The sequence below is a fragment of the Cherax quadricarinatus genome, chromosome 41 (assembly GCF_038502225.1).
Source record: "Cherax quadricarinatus isolate ZL_2023a chromosome 41, ASM3850222v1, whole genome shotgun sequence".
NCBI classification, from domain to species: Eukaryota; Metazoa; Arthropoda; class Malacostraca; order Decapoda; family Parastacidae; genus Cherax; species Cherax quadricarinatus.
The window spans coordinates 17,512,995-17,536,903 of record NC_091332.1 but is presented as its reverse complement, the minus strand read 5'-3'; the positions used below and the strand labels follow the sequence as shown (position 1 = coordinate 17,536,903).

Here is a 23,909-nt window from a genome sequence, read left to right as displayed (position 1 = left end):
TGGTTCCTGCCTCCACTACATCACTTGCTAGACTATTCCACTTTCTGACGACTCTGTGACTGAAGAAATACTTCCTAACATCCCTGTGACTCGTCTGAGTCTTCAGCTTCCAATTGTGACCCCTTGTTTCTGTGTTCCATCTCTGGAACATCCTGTCTCTGTCCACCTTGTCTATTCCACGCATTATTTTCTATGTTGTTATCATGTCTCCCCTGACCCTCCTGTCCTCCAGTGTTCTTGATCCAGGGAGTTAGAGCTACCTCTACTTACTTGGACAAAGCCTGTTTACTTACCACTACTCGCTACATTAGAGCGAGTGAGTAGTAGGTACAACCTCTCTTAATAATAATAATAATAATAATAATAATAATAATAATAAAATTAAATAATAATAAAGTCAGTAAAATAATAAAATTAAAAATAGTTATAATAATAATAATAAATAATAAAATTTATAATTATTAAAAATAATAATAATAATATTAATAAAATTTATGATAAAATAATACTAAAAATTAATAATTCGTAATATTATTAAAATAATAATGGTAATAAAAAAACAGTGAAAATGCTAATAATAATAATAATAATAATAATAATAATAATAATAATAATAATAATAATAATAACAACAACAACAACAAAGCGGTGAAATTAAATTCTGTAACTAATGTAATAAGTTCACTAAAAAAAATCCCCCATTTTTTAAATATAATTATGGAGGTTATAATTGAAAATGTAATTTATATAATTATGATGACAGCTGTCACTGGCTGCTCTGACGCTTCTCACTCCAGGCGCTGGATGGTCCCGACGGGTTTAGTGCTTCCCTTAAATTTAATAGTAATTAATAATAATAATAATAGTAAAATAATCGCAATAAAAATAACAGCAATACTACTACTACTACTAATAATAATAATAAAATAATTGGAAAAATAATAACAGCAATAATAATAACATAAATGATAATAACAGCAATAATGATAATAGCAATACTATTACTATTACTACTACTTCTCCTGTTAATGCCACTTTTACTACTAGTAATAATAATAATAATAATAATAATAATAATAATAATAATAATAATAATAATAATAATAATAATAATAATAATAATAATAATTTTTAAACGAGGTTGTGTTTTTTTCTCCTATGTAATATTTTTGTTTCCAAATTTCTTTGCCAAGAATTAAAAATATTCACGAAGTCGTTGTAACTAATAAAGTTAATCCTGTAACTGTGACTACATGTTACTGTATATGTACGATACTGCAGGTTGTTGTATCCGACTGATACTGTAAGCTTCTGTATGTTACTGTAATCCGTATGACGCTATAAGTAATGGTATGTTAGTGTATGTGTATGATACTTGTATAACACGGTGTGTTAGTGTATGTGTATGTTACTTGTATAACACGGTGTGTTAGTGTATGTGTATGATACTTGTATAACACGGTGTGTTAGTGTATGTGTATGTTACTTGTATAACACGGTGTGTTAGTGTATGTGTATGATACTTGTATAACACGGTGTGTTAGTGTATGTGTATGTTACTTGTATAACACGGTTGTGTTAGTGTATGTGTATGATACTTGTGTAACACGGTTGTGTTAGTGTATGTGTATGATACTTGTGTAACACGGTGTGTTAGTGTATGTGTATGATACTTGTATAACACGGTGTGTTAGTGTATGTGTATGATACTTGTATAACACGGTGTATTAGTGTATGTGTATGTTACTTGTATAACACGGTTGTGTTAGTGTATGTGTATGATACTTGTGTAACACGGTGTGTTAGTGTATGTGTATGATACTTGTATAACACGGTGTGCTAGTGTATGTGTATGATACTTGTATAACACGGTGTGTTAGTGTATGTGTATGATACTTGTATAACACGGTGTGTTAGTGTATGTGTATGATACTTGTATAACACGGTGTGTTAGTGTATGTGTATGATACTTGTATAACACGGTGTATTAGTGTATGTGTATGATACTTGTATAACACGGTGTGTTAGTGTATGTGTATGATACTTGTATAACACGGTGTGTTAGTGTATGTGTATGATACTTGTATAACACGGTGTATTAGTGTATGTGTATGTTACTTGTATAACACGGTTGTGTTAGTGTATGTGTATGATACTTGTGTAACACGGCGTGTTAGTGTATGTGTATGATACTTGTATAACACCGTGTGTTAGTGTATGTGTATGATACTTGTATAACACGGTGTGTTAGTGTATGTGTATGATACTTGTATAACACGGTGTGTTAGTGTATGTGTATGATACTTGTATAACACGGTGTGTTAGTGTATGTGTATGATACTTGTGTAACACGGTGTGTTAGTGTATGTGTATGATACTTGTATAACACGGTGTGTTAGTGTATGTGTATGATACTTGTATAAAACGGTGTGTTAGTGTATGTGTATGATACTTGTATAACACGGTGTATGTTAGTGTATGATACTTGTATAACACGGTGTGTTAGTGTATGTGTATGATACTTGTATAACACGGTGTGTTAGTGTATGTGTATGATACTTGTATAACACGGTGTATGTTAGTGTATGTTACTTGTATAACACGGTGTGTTAGTGTATGTGTATGATACTTGTATAACACGGTGTGTTAGTGTATGTGTATGATACTTGTATAGCACGGTGTGTTAGTGTATGTGTATGATACTTGTATAACACGGTGTGTTAGTGTATGTGTATGATACTTGTATAACACGGTGTATGTTAGTGTATGATACTTGTATAACACGGTGTGTTAGTGTATGTGTATGATACTTGTATAACACGGTGTGTTAGTGTATGTGTATGATACTTGTATAACACGGTGTGTTAGTGTATGTGTATGATACTTGTATAACACGGTGTATTAGTGTATGTGTATGATACTTGTATAACACGGTGTGTTAGTGTATGTGTATGATACTTGTATAACACGGTGTGTTAGTGTATGTGTATGATACTTGTATAACACGGTATATTAATGTATGTGTATGATACTTGTATAACACGGTGTATTAGTGTATGTGTATGTTACTTGTATAACACGGTTGTGTTAGTGTATGTGTATGATACTTGTGTAACACGGTGTGTTAGTGTATGTGTATGATACTTGTATAACACGGTGTGCTAGTGTATGTGTATGATACTTGTATAACACGGTGTGTTAGTGTATGTGTATGATACTTGTATAACACGGTGTGTTAGTGTATGTGTATGATACTTGTATAACACGGTGTGTTAGTGTATGTGTATGATACTTGTATAACACGGTGTATTAGTGTATGTGTATGATACTTGTATAACACGGTGTGTTAGTGTATGTGTATGATACTTGTATAACACGGTGTGTTAGTGTATGTGTATGATACTTGTATAACACGGTGTATTAGTGTATGTGTATGATACTTGTATAACACGGTGTGTTAGTGTATGTGTATGATACTTGTGTAACACGGTGTGTTAGTGTATGTGTATGATACTTGTATAACACGGTGTGTTAGTGTATGTGTATGATACTTGTATAAAACGGTGTGTTAGTGTATGTGTATGATACTTGTATAACACGGTGTATGTTAGTGTATGATACTTGTATAACACGGTGTGTTAGTGTATGTGTATGATACTTGTATAACACGGTGTGTTAGTGTATGTGTATGATACTTGTATAACACGGTGTATGTTAGTGTATGTTACTTGTATAACACGGTGTGTTAGTGTATGTGTATGATACTTGTATAACACGGTGTGTTAGTGTATGTGTATGATACTTGTATAACACGGTGTGTTAGTGTATGTGTATGATACTTGTATAACACGGTGTGTTAGTGTATGTGTATGATACTTGTATAACACGGTGTATGTTAGTGTATGATACTTGTATAACACGGTGTGTTAGTGTATGTGTATGATACTTGTATAACACGGTGTGTTAGTGTATGTGTATGATACTTGTATAACACGGTGTGTTAGTGTATGTGTATGATACTTGTATAACACGGTGTGTTAGTGTATGTGTATGATACTTGTATAACACGGTGTGTTAGTGTATGTGTATGATACTTGTATAACACGGTGTGTTAGTGTATGTGTATGATACTTGTATAACACGGTGTGTTAGTGTATGTGTATGATACTTGTATAACACGGTGTATTAGTGTATGTGTATGATACTTGTATAACACGGTGTTTTAGTGTATGTGTATGTTACTTGTACGACAGTGTGTTACTGCTTCTGGATGATACTTGTATGACACGGGGTGTTACAGTATCCGTATGATACCGTTATTCTGTATTACTCTACCTGTATGTTGCTGTATGATACTGTATGTTACTATATGATACTGTATGTTACTGTATGATATTGTATGTTACTGTATGATACTGTATGTTACTGTATCATACTGTATGTTACTGTATGATACTGTATGTTACTGTATGATACTGTATGTTACTGTATCATACTGTATGTTACTGTATGATACTGAATGATACTGTACGATACTGTATGTTACTGTATGATACTGTAAATTACTGTATGATACTGTATGTTACTGTATGATACTGTATGTTACTGTATGATATTGTATGTTACTGTATGATATTGTATGTTACTGTATGATATTGTATGTAACTGTATCATGCTGTATGTTACTGTATGATATTGTATGTAACTGTATCATGCTGTATGTTACTGTATGATATTGTATGTAACTGTATCATGCTGTATGTTACTGTATGATATTGTATGTAACTGTATCATGCTGTATGTTACTGTATGATATTGTATGTAACTGTATCATGCTGTATGTTACTGTATGATACTGTATAATAATTTTATTCACACTCGTTAAAAAAATATTTCTCTTTCGTTTGCCTAATATTAAGTAACAGTATGCATTTGTATAGTCGAGTGGGAAGACTGAGGAGAGGGATATTGCCGAGTGGGAAGGCAGGGGGAGAGGCAAACTCCCGAGTGGGAAGACTGGGGAGAGGGATACTCTCGAGTGGGAAGGCTCGGAGAGAGGGATACTCCCGAGTGGGAAGGCTGGGGAGAGGTATACTCCCGAATGGGAAGACTGGGGGAGAGGGATACTCCAGAGTGAGAAGACTGGGGGAGAGGGATACTCTCGAGTGGGAAAGCTGGGAGGGAGGGATACTCCCACAAGAACACAAGAACACAAGAACGAAGGAACACTGCAGAAGGCCTACTGGCCCATGCGAGGCAGGTCCAAGTCTCCTACCGGCTTAAGCCAATGCACCCAACCTAGTCAGGTCAGGTCACATTGACTTAAGGGAGGAACACGGCAACCGACCTGGTAGCACAAGCTATCAGGTCTAACTCACACCCACCCACATCCACTCATGTATTTATCCAACCTATTTTTAAAGCTACACAACGTTCTGGCCTCTATAACTGTACTCGGGAGTTTGTTCCACTCATCCACAACTCTATTACCAAAACCAGTACTTTCCTATATCCTTCCTGAATCTGAATTTTTCCAACTTAAAACCATTGCTGCGAGTCCTGTCTAGGCTAGATATTTTCAGCACACTATTTACATCCCCTTTATTTATTCCTGTCTTCCATTTATACACCTCAATCATATCCCCCCTAATTCTACGTCTTTCTAGAGAGTGCAGTTTCAGGGCCCTTAGTCTATCCTCATAGGGAAGGTTTCTGATACATGGGATCAACTTTGTCATCCTCCTTTGTACATTTTCCAGAGAATTTATATCCATTCTGTAATACGGTGACCAAAACTGTGCAGCATAATCTAAAGGAGGCCTAACCAAGGATGTATAGAGTTGAAGAACAACCTGAGGACTCCTATTATTTATGCTTCTTGATATGAAGCCAAGGATTCTATTAGCTTTATTGCGAACACTTATGCACTGTTGTTTTGGTTTCAGATTACTGCTAACCAGAACTCCTAAATCTTTTTCGCAATCCGTAATATTAAGGTCTACATTATTTAGTTTATATGTGGCATGGTTATTGTCCTGTCCAACATTTAGAACTTTGCATTTGTCTATATTAAACTGCATCTGCCACTTCTCCGACCACTGCATCAGTCTATTCAAATCTTCCTGGAGTGCTCGAATGTCCTCGTCAGAATGAATTCGACGGCCTATTTTGGTGTCATCGGCAAACTTGCCGATGTCGCTCTTTATGCCCTCATCTATGTCGTTTATGTAGATTGTGAACAGCAGGGGGCCCAACACTGACCCCTGTGGAACACCGCTCGTGACGCTTCCCCACTCTGATTTCTCCCCATTTATGCAAACTCTCTGCTGCCTATTTGTCAACCATGCCTCTATCCAGGAAAAAATTTCTCCTCCTATTCCATGTGCCTTAATTTTCCTCAATAGTCTCCGATGTGGGACCCTGTCAAAAGCCTTACTGAAGTCCATATACACAATATCATATTCATTACCATGATCTACCTCCTCAAATACCTTAGTGAAAAAAGTTAATAAATTCGTAAGGCAGGAACGCCCCTTAGTAAAACCATGCTGAGATTCGTTGATTAATTTATGCTTTTCAAGGTGGCTACGAACTGCCTCGGCAATTATTGATTCCATAAATTTTCCTACTATGGAGGTTAGGCTTATTGGTCTATAGTTCGAAGCTAAGGACCTGTCACCTGCTTTGAAAATAGGCATCACATTTGCCATTTTCCACTTATCTGGCACCATGCCAGTTTGTAGTGATATGTTGAAAAGATTAGCCAAAGGTGTGCTAAGCTCCTCTTTACATTCCTTTAGAACCCTTGCATACAGTTCATCAGGGCCTGGGGATTTGTTAGGTTTTAATTTATCTATTTGCCTAAGGACCATGTCACTTGTGACCCTAATCGTGCACAGTTTACTATCGTCCTGTTCTACATAATTTATCATTACTGGAATATCGCTGGTATCCTCCTGTGTAAAAACTGAGAGGAAGTATGTGTTAAAAATTCTACACATTTCCTTATCACTGTCAGTGAGCTGACCCGAGGAACTTTTGAGTGGGCCTATCTTGTCCCTGATCTTACTTCTGTATACCTGAAAGAATCCTTTTGGGTTAGTCTTGGATTCTCTTGCAACTTTAACCTCATAATCTCTTTTTGCTTTTCTAATTCCCTTTTTTATTTCTCTCTTTAACTGAATATATCGATTTCTTAATTGCCCCTCTCCTCTTTTGATTTGCCTATATATGCCTCTCTTTTGACCAATCAGATATTTTAATCTATTGTTCATCCATTTAGGATCATTTTTGTTTGATCTGATTTCCCTATTTGGAACATAATTTGACTGAGCAGCTAGAACTATGCCCTGGAAAGCATCATATCGGCAACCATCACCACCTACCTGACCCTTAGTCAGGTCATTCCAGTTCAGCCCACCTAAGTAATTTTTCAGTCCTATGAAATCAGCCAAGCGAAAGTCAGGGACGGAGACTTGATTGCCATTATTAGGGGAATTCCATGATATATTAAAACTGAGTGATTTGTGATCACTTTCCCCAAGCTCATCATTAACCTCAAGATTATTAATTAGTGCTTCCCTACTGGCAAGAACCAAGTCAAGGAGGTTATTTCCTCTAGTTGGCTCTGTCACAAACTGTTTTAAAAAACAATCCTGGATCGTATCAAGAAGGTCACCTGACTCTAAATTTCCTGTCAAATTGCTCCAGTCAATCTGTCTATAGTTGAAATCTCCCATTACCACAACATTTTCGTATGTAGATGCCTTACGAATTTCGTCCCATAGAAGTTTACTGCACTCCCTTTCAAGATTTGGGGCCCTGTAAATCACACCCAAAATTAGTTTTTCTCGGCCCTCGAGAAGCTGTAACCAAACAGTGGGAAAGCTGGGGGAGAGGAATACACCCGAGTGAAAAGACTGGGGAGAGGGATACTCTCAAATGGGAAGGCTGGGAGAGAGGGATATTCCCGAGTGGGAAGACTGGAGGAAAGGGATACTCCCGAATGTGAAAGCTGAGGAAGAGGGATGCTCCCGAATGGGAAGACCTGGGAGAGAGATACTCCCGAGTGGGAATGCTGGGGAATGGGAAGGCAAGTGAGAGGGATACTCCCGAATGGGAAGGTGAGTGAGGTAAGTAGATGAAAGGAGAGGTATGAATGTGTGGCTGAACGTTCTGATTGAAAGGGTGCGTTGAGAGGGTGGTTTGAGAGGGTGGGTTGAGAGGTTGGGTGAGGTGGGTTGTGAGGGTGGGTTGAGAGGGTGGGTTGAGAGGGTGAGATGAGTGGGTAGGAAATCAACAGTTGGGTGGGGTGAGGCAGCCTTGAACATTATTAACAGTCAGAAAAAAATACCAGATACTGAGCGCGCACATCCCACTAAGCCAGAGGTAAGCCAAAAAAAATTCCACGAAGCTCGTGGTAAATAAAAAAATCCCACTAAGCCATGAAACATCTCGGTAAGCTCGGTAAGCCAGGAAATATTATACCAAGCCAGAGTGACGCCAGTAAAAATTCAACAAAGCCAGAGTGACGCCAGTAAAAATTCAACAAAGCCAGAGTGACGCCAGTAAAAATTCAACAAAGCCAGAGTGACGCCAGTAAAAATTCAACAAAGCCAGAGTGACGCCAGTAAAAATTCAACAAAGCCAGAGTGACGCCAGTAAAAATTCAACAAAGCCAGAGTGACGCCAGTAAAAATTCAACAAAGCCAGAGTGACGCCAGTAAAAATTCAACAAAGCCAGAGTGACGCCAGTAAAAATTCAACAAAGCCAGAGTGACGCCAGTAAAAATTCAACAAAGCCAGAGTGACGCCAGTAAAAATTCAACAAAGCCAGAGTGACGCCAGTAAAAATTCCCATGAGCTACAGAGACGCCAGAAAAAAAAATCCTCCTTATCAACTTTGCACAGACGTAGAGGGAACTCACCAATCATACAGCGAAAGTTCACTTCACAGAACTTCTGACGGTAAAACTACCTAAACATACACATTATCTAATGAACTTTTCACAGACTCAAATAACTATTCTGAAATTGGATATTTTTTTTGCTACTGTCATACCCTGCATCGTTATGTGCTGGAATGTTGGAAAAAAAATATACGAGGTATTCAAAGAGCACTCACAAATGCTAGAGAAATGTCAAAGGATTTTATCTACAGTGACATTATTACCAGCCGTTCTGGGAAAATAACGTGACTGTGTGTAGTGTATATTACTCTAACGTAAGTCTGAAGTAGTACAGGTGAGTTGTTCCTCCTGCGATGGGTTTGGTGTGATGATATACTTTAGGGCTCTTCCTTAGGTAAAGTGACGACGCGGTTTTTGTTTTGACGACGTTTCTCTCAGGGTTAAACTTTTATTAAGTCATGGCGCAATAAAGTTCAGCACTGAGCGAAACGTCGTCAGAATACTGATTTTGCAAACACTTTACCATACTTTTCGCCACCGTTAGCCAGTCAAACCAACTCTTTCTTTCTCTTATACTTGCAGAGTCGAACCTTCTTGACAGTACTCTGTTTCCAGTCTCCCCTCTCAGATTCGCTTAAAGCACAGATGACTCGCAGGGATCTTATGAAGTACTCGGGATATTAGGGAAGCTGAGTGCTCTAAATAGGCACGGGAAGGAAAACTAAATACATAATTTTCAGAGAATGTATTACTGGGCAGTAATGCCGGCCGACGATGGACAAGAGACGAAGACCGCTGTTGTATACAACTTTCTTATACAGCTCTTCTTTGCAGTGCAGTGTTTTGTAAAGACAAATAAAAAAAAAGTTTATACAGAACAGAATAGCACTTGAAAAAGGCTTCATAGTACGCGGTATTCAAGTTGTTGTTTTTTTTTTTTTTGTAAAAAATGGCATTAAATAGAAGAACCCACGTAGGGGTAATTATGTATCATAATAATCATAATATTGTTTTAATAAATATTGGTAATGTTAGAAAGAGAGAGAGAGAATAAGAATGAGAGACATGTAATAAGCCATAAAAATAGTGTGGGGGACGGTGGATCCATAGTTTTGAGACACGAGAAGGATGGAGGACACAGAACAACCACACCCAGGGGGGGCAAAGGAAAAAAAGAGATCTTTTATAACAAAAACTCTTAAAGAGCCACATTTGGGCAGTCTATGACAATGGCACAAACTGAAGTGAAATGTCAACCAATACACAACCTGAACTAAAATGTCAACCTTCATAAAAGCTGAAGCAAAATGTCAGTGAATCCTTAAATAACAGCAGAGAAGGTAACGTGTCTTATGTATCTCTGTTTACTGATATAATGTTAATTAGAGGGATAAGAACGTGAGAAAATTAGAGTCCACGAAGACCTGACTGACAATAAGAGATTACTTGAAACGTTAAAGAAAGACTGGAAAAAGAGTACAGAGGTTGAACACCTACAAATATCAGTGAGAGAAGTGAGTCTGTAGTTATCCCACCAAAATGGCTGATGTATATCTACAGCAGCCTTTGGGCAGCTAGCAAACTTGAGGATAGCATTCAGGAATTTGAAGAAAACTTCAGAATTTTATGCGCAACACATGTTCGGGCCATCAGCGAGTATGTAGCCCCTGCTTGGAGCCTTCATCTGATCAAGCAAGAGCAGGAACTCGAAGAAAAGTTGAAGGTTTTGAACCTGACAACTTTGGAGGCGAAATTATTAGAAAAAGTATAGATCAAGATATGAAATGTTAAAAATATTAAGAGAGAGAGAGAGAGAGAGAGAGAGAGAGAGAGAGAGAGAGAGAGAGAGAGAGAGAGAGAGAGAGAGAGAGAGAGAGAGAGAGAGAGAGAAGTCTTGGAGTAATATGAAAAAAAAATCTCACAAGGGGGTAACCTTGATGCTGGATTTTCATCTAATGAACTGGAGCTAAGATCAAACTACATTACATTCCATTCTCTAGGCGCTGCACGTCCCGTAGGGGTCTAGCGTTTCCCCCATTGGTTACAACTTGGGATATGAAAGAAGAGCTCACACAACAGGTCCAGAGAGGCAGTTATAGAAAACATGCACCACCACCGCTACATTCTCTTGATCCTCATTATGTTAAGACCGACCCACTGTGATCTCCAGAGTTTTTGTTTCTCAGCTCTCAATGTTGTCTGCCTTGGTGAGTGTGTGTGGTGTGCGTGTGGTGTGTGTGTGTGTGTACACGTGAAAGACCTTACGTATATCACTCATAGTCAGTGTGTGGGCGGTGCTCTGCTTGTTCGTCAGGAAACGATTCAAACCCCTCCAGCCCCTGGGCCATTTCCTACACACCAAGGCAGTATTTTCCACCTGCTGCCTACAATGTTTCCAGACTGGGAGAAGGTTGAGCCTCGCCCCACTCATGGTTCCAGCCGCTCCTTAACTTCCTGTCGAGAATGAAACTCTGATGATATATTATATTTTTATATTCAACTGTTGTTCACTTTTCAATAACCGGAAGGGTTGAACCTTTCACCTGATGTTTTAATTTGGTCCTCACAAGCCTGGGAGAGAGGATGGGAGTAGAGAGAGAGAGAGAGAGAGAGAGAGAGAGAGAATGGATATATATATATATATATATATATATATATATATATATATATATATATATATATATATATATATATATATATATATATATATATATATATATATATATATATATATATTATTATTATCACACTGGCCGATTCCCACCAAGGCAGGGTGGCCCGAAAAAGAAAAACTTTCACCATCATTCACTCCATCACTGTCTTGCCAGAAGGGTGCTTTACACTACAGTTTTTAAACTGCAACATTAACACCCCTCCTTCAGAGTGCAGGCACTGTACTTCCCATCTCCAGGACTCAAGTCCGGCCTGCCGGTTTCCCTGAACCCCTTCATAAATGTTACTTTGCTCACACTCCAACAGCACGTCAAGTATTAAAAACCATTTGTCTCCATTCACTCCTATCAAACACGCTCACGCATGCCTGCTGGAAGTCCAAGCCCCTCGCACACAAAACCTCCTTTACCCCCTCTCTCCAACCTTTCCTAGGCCGACCCCTACCCCGCCTTCCTTCCACTACAGACTGATACACTCTTGAAGTCATTCTGTTTCGCTCCATTCTCTCTACATGTCCGAACCACCTCAACAACCCTTCCTCAGCCCTCTGGACAACAGTTTTGGTAATCCCGCACCTCCTCCTAACTTCCAAACTACGAACATATATATATATATATATATATATATATATATATATATATATATATATATATATATATATATATATATATATATATATATATATATCTCGTGCCGAATAAGTAAAACTTGCGCTTTTGGCTTAAATGGCAAAGCTCTTCTTGCCAAATAAGGCAAGCGAAAATTTGTGTATGCAGTGATTTCGCAAAAATCATTCTGACCCTAACGAAAAAAAATGTATTTCAGTGTCTGTTTATTATTAAATTATTGTGAATTTATCTAAATTATGTTTAGTTGGGTTAGGCTAAATTTAATTGCGCTTGTTATAATAAGGTTAGGTAAATTTTCTAATGTTCTTTTTGTGCAAAATTATTAATTTTTACATTAACATAAATGAAAAAAATATATCTTTAAAATTTTAGAAAGACTTTAATTTTAAATGAGTTCTTGCTATATGACCGGTTTCACCTATTCGGCACCATACACACACAAACACACACACACAAACACACATACACACACACAAACACACACACATACACACACACACACATTGGTAGACAGAGATAGAGAGACAGAGACAGAAACAATTCAACAGAACTCATCTCTGGCCTCGACCCACCCTGTTAGACGTGTTCAAGACCTTCAACAACATCTTCAAGATGTCTGAAGTCTTATTCCTTATTCAGAAGGCCAATGTACAGTTTTGTAAACAACGACGAACCAGTTTTCACAATACTTATACACAATCAAGCCAGGGTGAGGCGAGACCCTGTGCGACAACCTGAGAACGACATAGCAACCATGACCAAGTCTGTACCAAAACTGCTCCACAGTCACATCAGGAGAAAAACCAGAGTAAAAGATAAGGTAAGTTGGCTGAAGAAGAAAGGAGGTGAGCTTATTAAAAATTACAAGGAAGTCTGCGAAGTACTGGACATATTATTTATCGAGGTTTTCTCAGTGAAAACGGGAACAGTGCCAGAAAGTCCAGGTGATAGAGTACACCAACAGGTACTGGACGTAATACACACAACATGGAAAGATGTAAAAAAAAAATTCTGGAGGTGGATACATGAAAGGCAGCAGGACTTTAGGAGCGTCACCATGGCTTCTGCGGGAAGGAGCAGAGGCACTGACCGAACCATTAGCTTTGTTCTGCAAGTCGATGTACACAGGACAACTGCCAGATATTTGGAAGATAGCTAATGCAGTGTCTATATTCAAGAAAGAAGATAGGCAGTAGGCATTAACTACAGGTCAGTTTCACTGGCATGCATACCATGCAAGGTAATGAAGAAGATAGTCAGGAGAGCGGTAGAGCATTTGGAGGGAAGTGATTTAAAACAATAACCAGCACGGGTTCAGGGATGGCAAGCCTCATCTTACCAACCTCATAGAAATCTACGGCAAAGTAACAGAATTAAGACGGGAGAGAGAGGGTTGAGTGGATTCAATTTATTTTAGACAGCAAGAAGGCATCTGATACTGCACCCCTAATGACCCTGGGGCAAAAACTTGAGAAACAGACATGAATAACTGGGAACATACTCAAGTGGATCATAAAGTATCTCAAGGGAAAGGAAGCGGAGAGTGATTGTTCGGTAAGAGATGTTTGAACTGGGAAAAGTAACAAGTGGGGTACTACAATGGATTGCGCAGATGTTCCAGCTGGTACTTTATTGGCTGTTCCAACTGGTACTTCCTTGATTGTTCCAGCTGGCAATTTATTTGTTGTTCCAGCTGGTACTTTGTTGGTTGTTCCAGCTGGTACTTTATTGGCTGTTCCAGCTGGTACTTCCTTGATTGTTCCAACTGGTACTTTATTGGTTGTTCCAGCTGGTACTTTATTGGTTGTTCCAGCTGGTACTTTATTGGTTGTTCCAGCTGGTACTTTATTGGTTGTTCCAGCTGGTACTTTATTGGTTGTTCCAGCTGGTACTTTATTGGTTGTTCCAGCTGGTACTTTATTGGTTGTTCCAGCTGGTACTTTATTGGTTGTTCCAGCTGGTACTTTATTGGCTGTTCCAGCTGGTACTTCCTAGATTGTTCCAGCTGGCAATTTATTGGTTGTTCCAGCTAGTACTTTGTTGGTTGTTCCAGCTGGTACTTTATTGGTTGTTCCAGCTGGTACTTTATTTGTTATTCCAGCTGGTACTTTATTGGCTGTTCCAGATGGTACATCCTTAATTATTCCAGCTGATACTTTATTAGTTGTTCCAGCTAGTATTTCCTTGGTTGTTCTAGCTGGTACTTTATTTGTTATTCCAGATGGTACTTTATTGGCTATTCCAGCTAGCACTTCCTTGGTTGCTCCAGCTGGCATTTTCTTAGCTTTTCCATCTAGCACTTAGCTGTTTCCTCCAACTAACACTTTTCTTTGATTGCTCCAGCATGAATTTCCTTGTGATGAATGGTTTGAAAAACCGACAAGTTGAAGATTGAGACACTTATGCAGCATATGGGAATCTTTATTCAGGAAACTTTTCGCCACACAGTGGCTTCATCAGTCCAATACAAAGAGGAAGGCGTAAGGAGAGGAGGAGTATGAGGTAATCAGTCCCTCAACCTGGAGTCAATGTGTTCAGCCCATCAATACTCATACTCCTCTCCTTACGCCTTCCTCTTTGTATTGGACTGATGAAGCCACTGTGTGGCGAAACGTTTCCTGAATAAAGATTCCCATATGCTGCATAAGTGTCTCAATCTTCATGAATTTCCTTACCAAACTAAGGCACGTACATCAGGCATTCCATTGACAGTAATGATGGCACTTTACATCATGTTTGAAACAATGAACTAGACTCTACCAGCGACACCTCCCACAATGGCACCAGTAATGTAAGACAATAACTGTCAGGGTGTGTGAGGGAAGGGCGTAAGCAAAAAATTTAGGGTCGATAACTCCGGTATGTATTCACGTAATTGTGGTTGCAGGGGTCGAGTCATAGTTCCTGGCCCCGTCTCTTCACTGGTCGCTACTAGTATGTATGTATGTTAGTTACCAGTTAGACACTTGGCTTGTTGTATGTATGTATACTAACCTATATGTACTCACCTTTACATGGCAGCAATGGTCGTGTCATAGCTCCTGGCAACGCCTCTCAACTTTCCGTTCTTCAGATTCTCTTACCTAACCTCATAGGCTTTTAAAAGTTTGTAAGAAGTCTGCCTCCATCACTTCCTCACCTGGGTCATTCCATTTCCCAATTACACTGTATAAAGAAATATTTCCTGACATCCCTGTGGCTTATGTGTGTCAACTTCCAGCTGGTTCTCTAGGTTCTCGTTTCTCTCCTCTCAAAATATCTTGTCCCTGTCTACCCTGTCAATTCCTCCGAGAATTTTTTATGTTGCTATCATGGTTTTCCTAGTTCTTCTGTTCTCTATCGTCGTTAGATTCAATTTCGTTGTTCTGTCTTCATAGTTCATACTCGTTAACACAGGAAACAGCCTCATTATACCTGGAGTATACCTGGAGAGGGTTTCGGGGGTCAACGCGCCCGCGGCTCGGTCTGAGACCAGGCCTCGTGGTGGATCAGGGTCTGATCAACCAGGCTGTTACTGCTGGCTGCACGCAAACTGACGTACGAACCACAGCCTGGCTGGTCAGGTACTGACTTTACATTGCATACTTCATGCATACTTCTGCACTTTCCTTATTTTCTTAACATGATTCTTCAGTTGTGGGTTCCATACTGGCGCTGCTTACTTCAAGATGGGCCATAATATATTCCCTTCGGGAATCTCAATAAAGAGATCTGGACAGATTCCTGATCTTACTCACATAAAGTGAGTGGGCCCATACTAGGACCATACTAGGACCTGCCTAGTATGGGCCAACAGGCCTACTGCAGTGTTCCTCCTTTCTTGTTCACAAGATGTGAGAGGGTGTGCAGGAAGGATCTTGATCCTTAAGGCTAGGTAGAGTTTGGTTTGTAGAGGTTGGTAGGTAGAGTGAAATGTATAATACAGCCACTGTAAGTGAAATATCGTTTAATAAACGCTTTTCCTACTAAAATTGTCTTTGAAATCACCACTGTCGAGAATGCCAGGAAATAGGGGTTTGATGTCCTAAATATAGATGGGGAGGGTGAAGGTGGGGAAAGTGATTGCTGGGGAAATGGGGTGGTATATCTGGCAGGGAATACTGGGGCAGGAAAAGGAAAATTAGTGTGGGATTGGTGGAGGGGTCATGGCAGGATGGGAGAATTTATATTTGCATGTCCTGCCAGCTTCCTGCATCTGTGTCCCGCCCTGACTGGACGACAACTCTAGTACCATCTACGTACCACCCTGACTGGACGACAACTCTAGTACCATCTACGCACCACCCTGACTGGACGACAACTCTAGTACCATCTACGTACCACCCTGACTGGACAACTCTAGTACCATCTACGTACCACCCTGACTGGTCAACTCTAGTACCATCTTCGTACCACCCTGACTGGTCAACTCTAGTACCATCTTCGTACCACCCTGACTGGTCAACTCTAGTACCATCTACGTACCACCCTGACTGGTCAACTCTAGTACCATCTTCGTACCACCCTGACTGGTCAACTCTAGTACCATCTTCGTACCACCCTGACTGGTCAACTCTAGTACCATCTTTGTACCACCCTGACTGGTCAACTCTAGTACCATCTTCGTACCACCCTGACTGGTCAACTCTAGTACCATCTTCGTACCACCCTGACTGGTCAACTCTAGTACCATCTTCGTACCACCCTGACTGGTCAACTCTAGTACCATCTTCGTACCACCCTGACTGGTCAACTCTAGTACCATCTTTGTACCACCCTGACTGGTCAACTCTAGTACCATCTTCGTACCACCCTGACTGGTCAACTCTAGTACCATCTTCGTACCACCCTGACTGGTCAACTCTAGTACCATCTTCGTACCACCCTGACTGGACAACTCTAGTACCATCTTCGTACCACCCTGACTGGTCAACTCTAGTACCATCTTCGTACCACCCTGACTGGTCAACTCTAGTACCATCTTCGTACCACCCTGACTGGTCAACTCTAGTATCATCTTCGTACCACCCTGACTGGTCAACTCTAGTACCATCTTCGTACCACCCTGACTGGTCAACTCTAGTACCATCTTTGTACCACCCTGTCTGGTCAACTGACAAAATGTCTTAGATGTTTCTCCTCTGAATATAAATCAGTCGCCAGTGGAATCTAGAAAATTTTCAGCGTGTTTCTGAAGCAGCGGCAAAACGAACTCACTCAATTTCTCACAATTATTAAATATCTTCGACCCGCCCTGGAGCATACCTGGAGCATACCTGGAGCATACCTGGAGCATACCTGGAGCATACCTGGAGCATACCTGGACCATACCTGGACCATACCTGGACCATATCTGGACCATACCTGGACCATATCTGGACCATACCTGGACCATACCTGGACCATACCTGGACCATACCTACCATACCTGGACCATACCTGGACCATACCTGGAGCATACCTGGAGCATACCTGGACCATACCTGGACCATACCTGGACCATATCTGGACCATACCTGGACCATATCTGGACCATATCTGGAGCATACCTGGAGAGGTTGGCTGCAGGACTGTCCTGGTGGCCATTTCGTCTATGGTTCCACCAATGTTTCTATCTTAGTATCATGTGTTTGTATTCCTTTCTGTGCCTCAGTTCTCGGCGTTCTACTCCTCCATCCAGTCTTTGTCCTCCTCCATCTCATTTCTATCCTGCCCTGTCATGTCTTTGTCCTCCTTCATCCCATCTTCGTCTTCCATCCCATCTTTATACGCCGCCATCCTATTGTTTTTTGCAGAAACAACTTTCTATAGTACTCTGGCTCTTGAAGAGTTTCTAGTACTCTGTCTCACAAGTTCCACGAGTACAAATAGGAAGCGGGTCTCTCTCGCGTTTACCAAGAGGGGATCAGTCTCCACTACGTCATGCCCTGAACGACCCTCATGGCTTTAGCTCTTAACATGAATTATTATTATTATTATTATTATTATTATTATTATTATTATTATTATTATTATTATTATTATTATTATCTCTGCCAAATAAAAATTACAGATGATGCATTTTGCTCCTTGCAGATCTTCATATCCTCGTAACACTGACAACTTCGTTAACTTCTTGACTCTCCCGAAGTAGCTAACGTGGTTCACAGCTCTTGTGAGAATCCAGTCTCTAGTCGCTTTTAGTGAACGAAGGACCGAGTCTTCACCTCATATGAGGAAAGCCCCCAACTGGTTTTGCACTTCATATAATACTAATACTAATACTAATACTAATAATAATAATAATAATAATAATAATAATAATAATAATAATAATAAATCTCTTGTGTCTCTCTTCACACTGTTTTTGGATTTTCTTCTCATTCACGTACACTGAGAGCTGCCACTAATAGTTAAGTAAGATAAGTGTAATAATTAGGTATATGAATTCCAAAATATTTCGCCTACACAGTGGGCTTTTTCAGTCAGAGGAGACAGCAGAAACAGTAGAGGTGTAATTAATAATGATGTAATTAGTCCATCACCCTGGACGGCAAAGCCTGAGGGACTGACCACCTCAAAACTACTTCGTCGAGGGTGATGGACTGATTACATCATCTTTACACTTCCACTGCTTCTGCCATCTCCTCTGTATTCGACTGAAGAAGCCTACTGTGTGGGCGAATCGTTTCGGAATAAAGATAACTAACTGTTGCACACGTGTAGTAACTATTTGTCGGTGTCATATATTTTGCTATATTCACTACCATTATTGTTAGTCTCTCATCTTCCCACTGTCTCAGTGTCTGCACTGTCTCAGTGTCTGCACTGTCTCAGTGTCTGCACTGTCTCAGTGTCTGCACTGTCTCAGTGTCTGCACTGGTTCAGTGTTCATGTTATACCTCTTCGTTTCACCCCATTACCAATCTCATCCATTTGTTGTCTTCTCTAGTTGGTTAGCAAAACTCTGATTTCTATCCTCTACCCTTCGTCCTTCATCCCTCTCTTCCTTCATTTATCCCTCACTTTCTCTATCTCTTCTGAATGTGCTATCAGTCACTCCCCTTTGCATGTTATTTCATTAATCTCTGGCATTCATATGTGATGTAAATAGTTTAGAAAACCGAGAAGTTGAAGAATAAGAGACTTTGTGCACAGGTATTGTGCAAGAGTCTCAGTCTTCATTCATATATAATTCGTACTTCAATGTGTTCCTTTCCACACTTATCTTTTGTTCATTCATTTTTTCTTTAATTCTGTTTACCTGGGTTATCCCTATCCCCCCCCCCCATCGTTTCTTGTGTCTCGGACATGCGGGTATATATAGTTTTATATCACCATCAGTGTACAGCATCAAGTCTACAGTGTTGTTCCAAGTTCTAACTTTTTATGAGAGAGATCTACACTGATCAGCAACTTTGGTTATGCAGAGGTGAGGATGTGGGGGTGTGTGGGGTGTGTGGGGTGTGTGGGGTTTGTGGGGTGTGTGGGGGTGTGTGGGGTGTGTGGGGGAGTGTGAGGTGTGTGGGGGTGTGTGGGGGTGTGTGGGGTGTGTTGTGTGTGGGGTGTGTGTAGTGTGTGTGTTGTGTGTGGGGTGTGTGTTGTGTGTGGGGTGTGTGAGGTGTGTGAGGTGTGTGGGGTGTGTGAGGTGTGTGGGGTGTGTGTTGTGTGTGGTGTGTGTGGGGTGTGTTGTGTGTGGGGTGTGTGGGGGTGTGTGAGGTGTGTGGGGGAGTGTGGGGTGTGTGGGGTGTGTGGGGTGTGTGGGGTGTGTGGGGTGTATGGGGTGTGTGGGGTTTGTGAGGTGTGTGAGGTGTGTGGGGTGTTTGGTGGCGGATGTTGGGAATGGGGAGGTTACATAGCTGTTGGAGAGGGAGGCTGTGAATGAGACTGAGGGAGAGGAAGCTGTGAAGGAAGGGGAGGGGGAGGGTTGAGGGGAGGGGGAGGGTTGATGGGAGGGGGAGGGTTGAGGGGAGGGGGAGGGGTGAGGGGAGGGGGAGGGTTGAGGGGAGGGGGAGGGTCGAGGGGAGGGGGAGGGTCGAGGGGAGGGGAAGGGGAGGAAGTAGCGAAACAACTCATTGAGGAATTAACCCAATGATGTCATTTCCTTTTGACATTTTACCCAAGCGGTTGTTTGATGCACGTGTTGTAAACTTCCTGTCGTGTGTTGCGGAGGAACAAATACCTTCATGTGTGAATTCTTGATGCAAACCTTACAAGGAAATTGTCAATACTGACCCTCTGGCTGGAACACTAAATTCACTTCATGGTTCTATTGAATTCTTATGGCTGGTTTCCAGAATTCTTGTGAAGAAAATATTGTGTAAAATTCTGTATAAATGAATAAAAACTCAGAACTAGTTGCTGTATCTGGTATAGAGTTAGAAAGAAAGAAGACACTTTCAATAAATTAATTTTTAATTAATATGATTTTTCAGTCACTGACTTTGTCAGGAATATGAAATATATAAAAAAAAGTGGTATAAAAGTATTTGGAGGAGGTAAGTGCCGATGGGTGAGGTCAGGTGACGCCAGAATACTGTTTTTTTGATAAATTAGACACATGTGGAACTCTTGGGTATCTTAATCAAGGAAACGTTTCGCCACACAGTGGCTTCATCAGTCCATACACAGGATAAGAACGAAGAACACTAGGCCTAGTGGAGAATGTCTCCTACCGGTAATCAGTCCCTCAACCTTGAGTTGATGTGGTCAGTCCACCAATCTTGAGTAGAATACGGTATATAAGCGGAGAAGGAGCTTATAAACCGTATGGCAGGAGAGGTGCAGCAGTCATAGGTGGTGTCAAATTTGCCCAATGTGGAAGTAGGTCGTCCCCAAGGGTTAGGCAAGCGAAGAATTCCCAAGTTGCACATGTGTCTAATTTATCAACGTGTCGGTTCTCTGAACCATTCATCTACAATCCTGTCAGACACTGCAACTTCTTGGGATCTTAATACTTAGGAATCCTTCGCTTGCCTAACCCTTGGGCACGACCTACTTCCACATTGGACAAATGTGACACCACCTATGACTGCTGCACCTCTCCTACCATATGCCGTATGCCGTATTCTACTCAAGATTGATGGACTGACCACATCGACTCAAGGTTGAGGGACTGATTACCTCATTCTCCTCCTATTCTTCGAGCTTCTCCTGTGTATGGACTGATGAAGCCACTGTGTGGCGAAACGTTTCCTTAATAAGATACCCAAGAGTTGCACATGTGTCTAATTTATCAACATGTCGGTTCTGTGAACCATTCATCTACAATACTGTTTTTTATATTTTCCATGTGCTTAATAAAGCCACCAGTGGGTGAAACGTCGTATTTATAAAATATTCTTTACTGACAATCTTTTTACCATTGTCTGTTCATAGTCATTCATTCACACACAGAGAGAAAGAAGGCATCGAAGCTAGATGTAATGTGCTTAGCGTATAAATCGGCGGCTTGAGGAAAGAAAACGATAGAAATGGTGTACTGTACCTTGCGAGGACGTAGCTGGGGAACCGGTAACTGAGGGTGGAGTAGGTCGAGTGGTGGTTGTTACTGTCTGGTGGTCGCCTGTACACGTACACCAGAGAATCCTGGTCGGTGCTCAGCACTGAGTAGATCTCCGCTATTGACGAGTATATAGAACTGGTGTCCCCTTCCGTCATATAAAATGAGTTTCTGTCGTTAAAGGTACTTGCAATGGAGTCTGTTTCGCTGTCAGTTCCACCTCCGACATCGTCACTGTCAGAATGCTCGGAATCGAAGTTCACAACTAAGGGTGGTGGGTCCTCGGAATATTGTGTCGCCGTAGCGAAATTATAGGATGATTTGTAAGGTCTTGACGGGGGTCTTGCAGTTTTGATAGGTGGATCAAGTGTTGTTATGATGTGGGGCGCCGAGTCAAGAGAAGCCTGAGTAGATTTGTTCTTCGTAGTGCAGGTGGTTTGCTCTGGTCTACAGGGAGTTTGTTTTGTCTCTGGCAACTCTATAGTGAGCGGTGGGTACGTCACCTCAGGTAATTTGGTTCGGGTTATCACCTGAGCAGTGTACGCGGGTTCCACGCTGCTGGATTTGGCAGAGCAAGTTGTCTTTATGTTGGATTTTGATGATGAAGAGGAACTTTGATTTGTGGAAACGTTCAGATTATTGTTTTTAACGCTAGTTCTCCGACTCACATTCTTCTCGCTGCCGTGTGGACTAATCTGATCAACTGAACACTTGCTGGAACTCGAAATATGGATGACCGTCGGCGGTCGATTCATCTCGTTGTATGTGTCTGAGACAGTGATGGCAGAGGTGTTGTCTTCCTGGGAGCTGCTCGAGTCATGGATGATGTAAATGGCACTTTTGTGACTCTCATGAGAAGAAAGTGACTGTGTGGAGCTCTTTGTTGCTGTCTTAGGAGGGGGAGAGGAGGAGCCAGAATCATTATCACTCTTCGGGCTCACTGAACCACTAGTCTGGCAGCTGCATGTGACATCGTCACTGACTTCAGTCTCTTTGTTGTGATGTCTCTCAGGCTTAACATCCAGTGTGTGGAGCTTATTTGCTGTCGTTATCTGTTGTCGCTGCTGCTGCTCTTGCTGGTGGTCTTCCTGCGGCGGCTTACAGTCGGTAGAGTCACTCTCGGCTTCCGTAGAACCAAATTCCTGACACAATGCGGACGCTGCTCCCTGCGCTTTTTTGTCACTCTTGGGCATGGTGTCGACCACCTCGATCTGTTGATACTCATGCTCGCCCTCAGTGTCTGGAATGGTCAAGATGTCCTCCCCTTCTGAGAAGTACGAGATGAGGGACTCATATAATGGTGACTCTGTGGGAGAAAGATTTTGAATTAGTAACTTTGTTACTTCTTATACAATTAAATTTACAAGTTAAAAGCTGTAATTCTAACTCATATAATTTCAAAGCCTGCCCAACTGAAAGTATAATGTCACACCACAATATCCACCCACTACAGTAACCTAACACTAAGGTGCTTATTTACTGCTAGATGAACAAGGCAGCAAACGTAAGATCAACCCATTCCTCTTGCTAGCCTGGAAAACAAACTCGGGATTGGGTGTAAGTATAACGCTCTACCAGTGACCTGCAGGCTACCTTGTTAACGCAAGCTGCTCTGGCAAGGTAACTCACAAGAACTTTTGTACACGCTATGAGACGGTCACACGTTACCTAACACTGTTACGTACTTGTTGGAGAAAGTTGATAACCTTTAGGTTACCGACAATGATGTGTATAACAACAGAAGCTTATTTGAAATTTGTTGTAACATAAGGTAAAAATGTGAGTTACTGTATTTTCATATACATTGATTTTTAAGTACAGAATCTATATCATGAATTTATTATGTTGTCACTCTGCTCAATGCAAATTCTGGCAAACTTTAAGTTACCATGTAGACATAATATGGGTTGTAAAACCGAGGATGCGTGCAGACACATGTGCGTGCACACACAAGGGGACACACACACACACACACGTACACATCAGGGTAATTTAATCAACGGAAGTAGACTTGCTCCACAACTCACGGTATTCCAGGGTGGGAGAGTTACGTCACTCAAATCATTCACTCACGGAAACTGAACAACGGACGATGCGTCACTCAGTTCGCAACCAATTGGCCAACCTTGATCACATCCGGCTCTTGTTCGTGGACACATACACACACACACACATTTGGGACCAAGAGTTGTGAATCGACCCCTGCGACCAGATGTGGGTTAGTACAAACACACACGG

At 40.9% G+C, this 23,909-nt stretch overlaps 1 protein-coding gene across 3 annotated transcripts in view; it reads right to left on the bottom strand.

Annotated features, from left to right (window-relative positions):
• LOC128695917 (serine-rich adhesin for platelets-like) overlaps window positions 1-23,909 on the bottom strand; it is a 142,741-nt gene that overhangs the window by 20,495 nt on the left and 98,337 nt on the right. For all 3 annotated transcript variants that reach the window (XM_070093040.1, XM_070093039.1, XM_070093041.1), the window contains exon 3: window positions 21,657-22,977. In XM_070093040.1, the coding sequence (XP_069949141.1) occupies window positions 21,657-22,977 (1,321 nt within the window). The remainder of the gene's footprint in view (window positions 1-21,656; window positions 22,978-23,909) is intronic.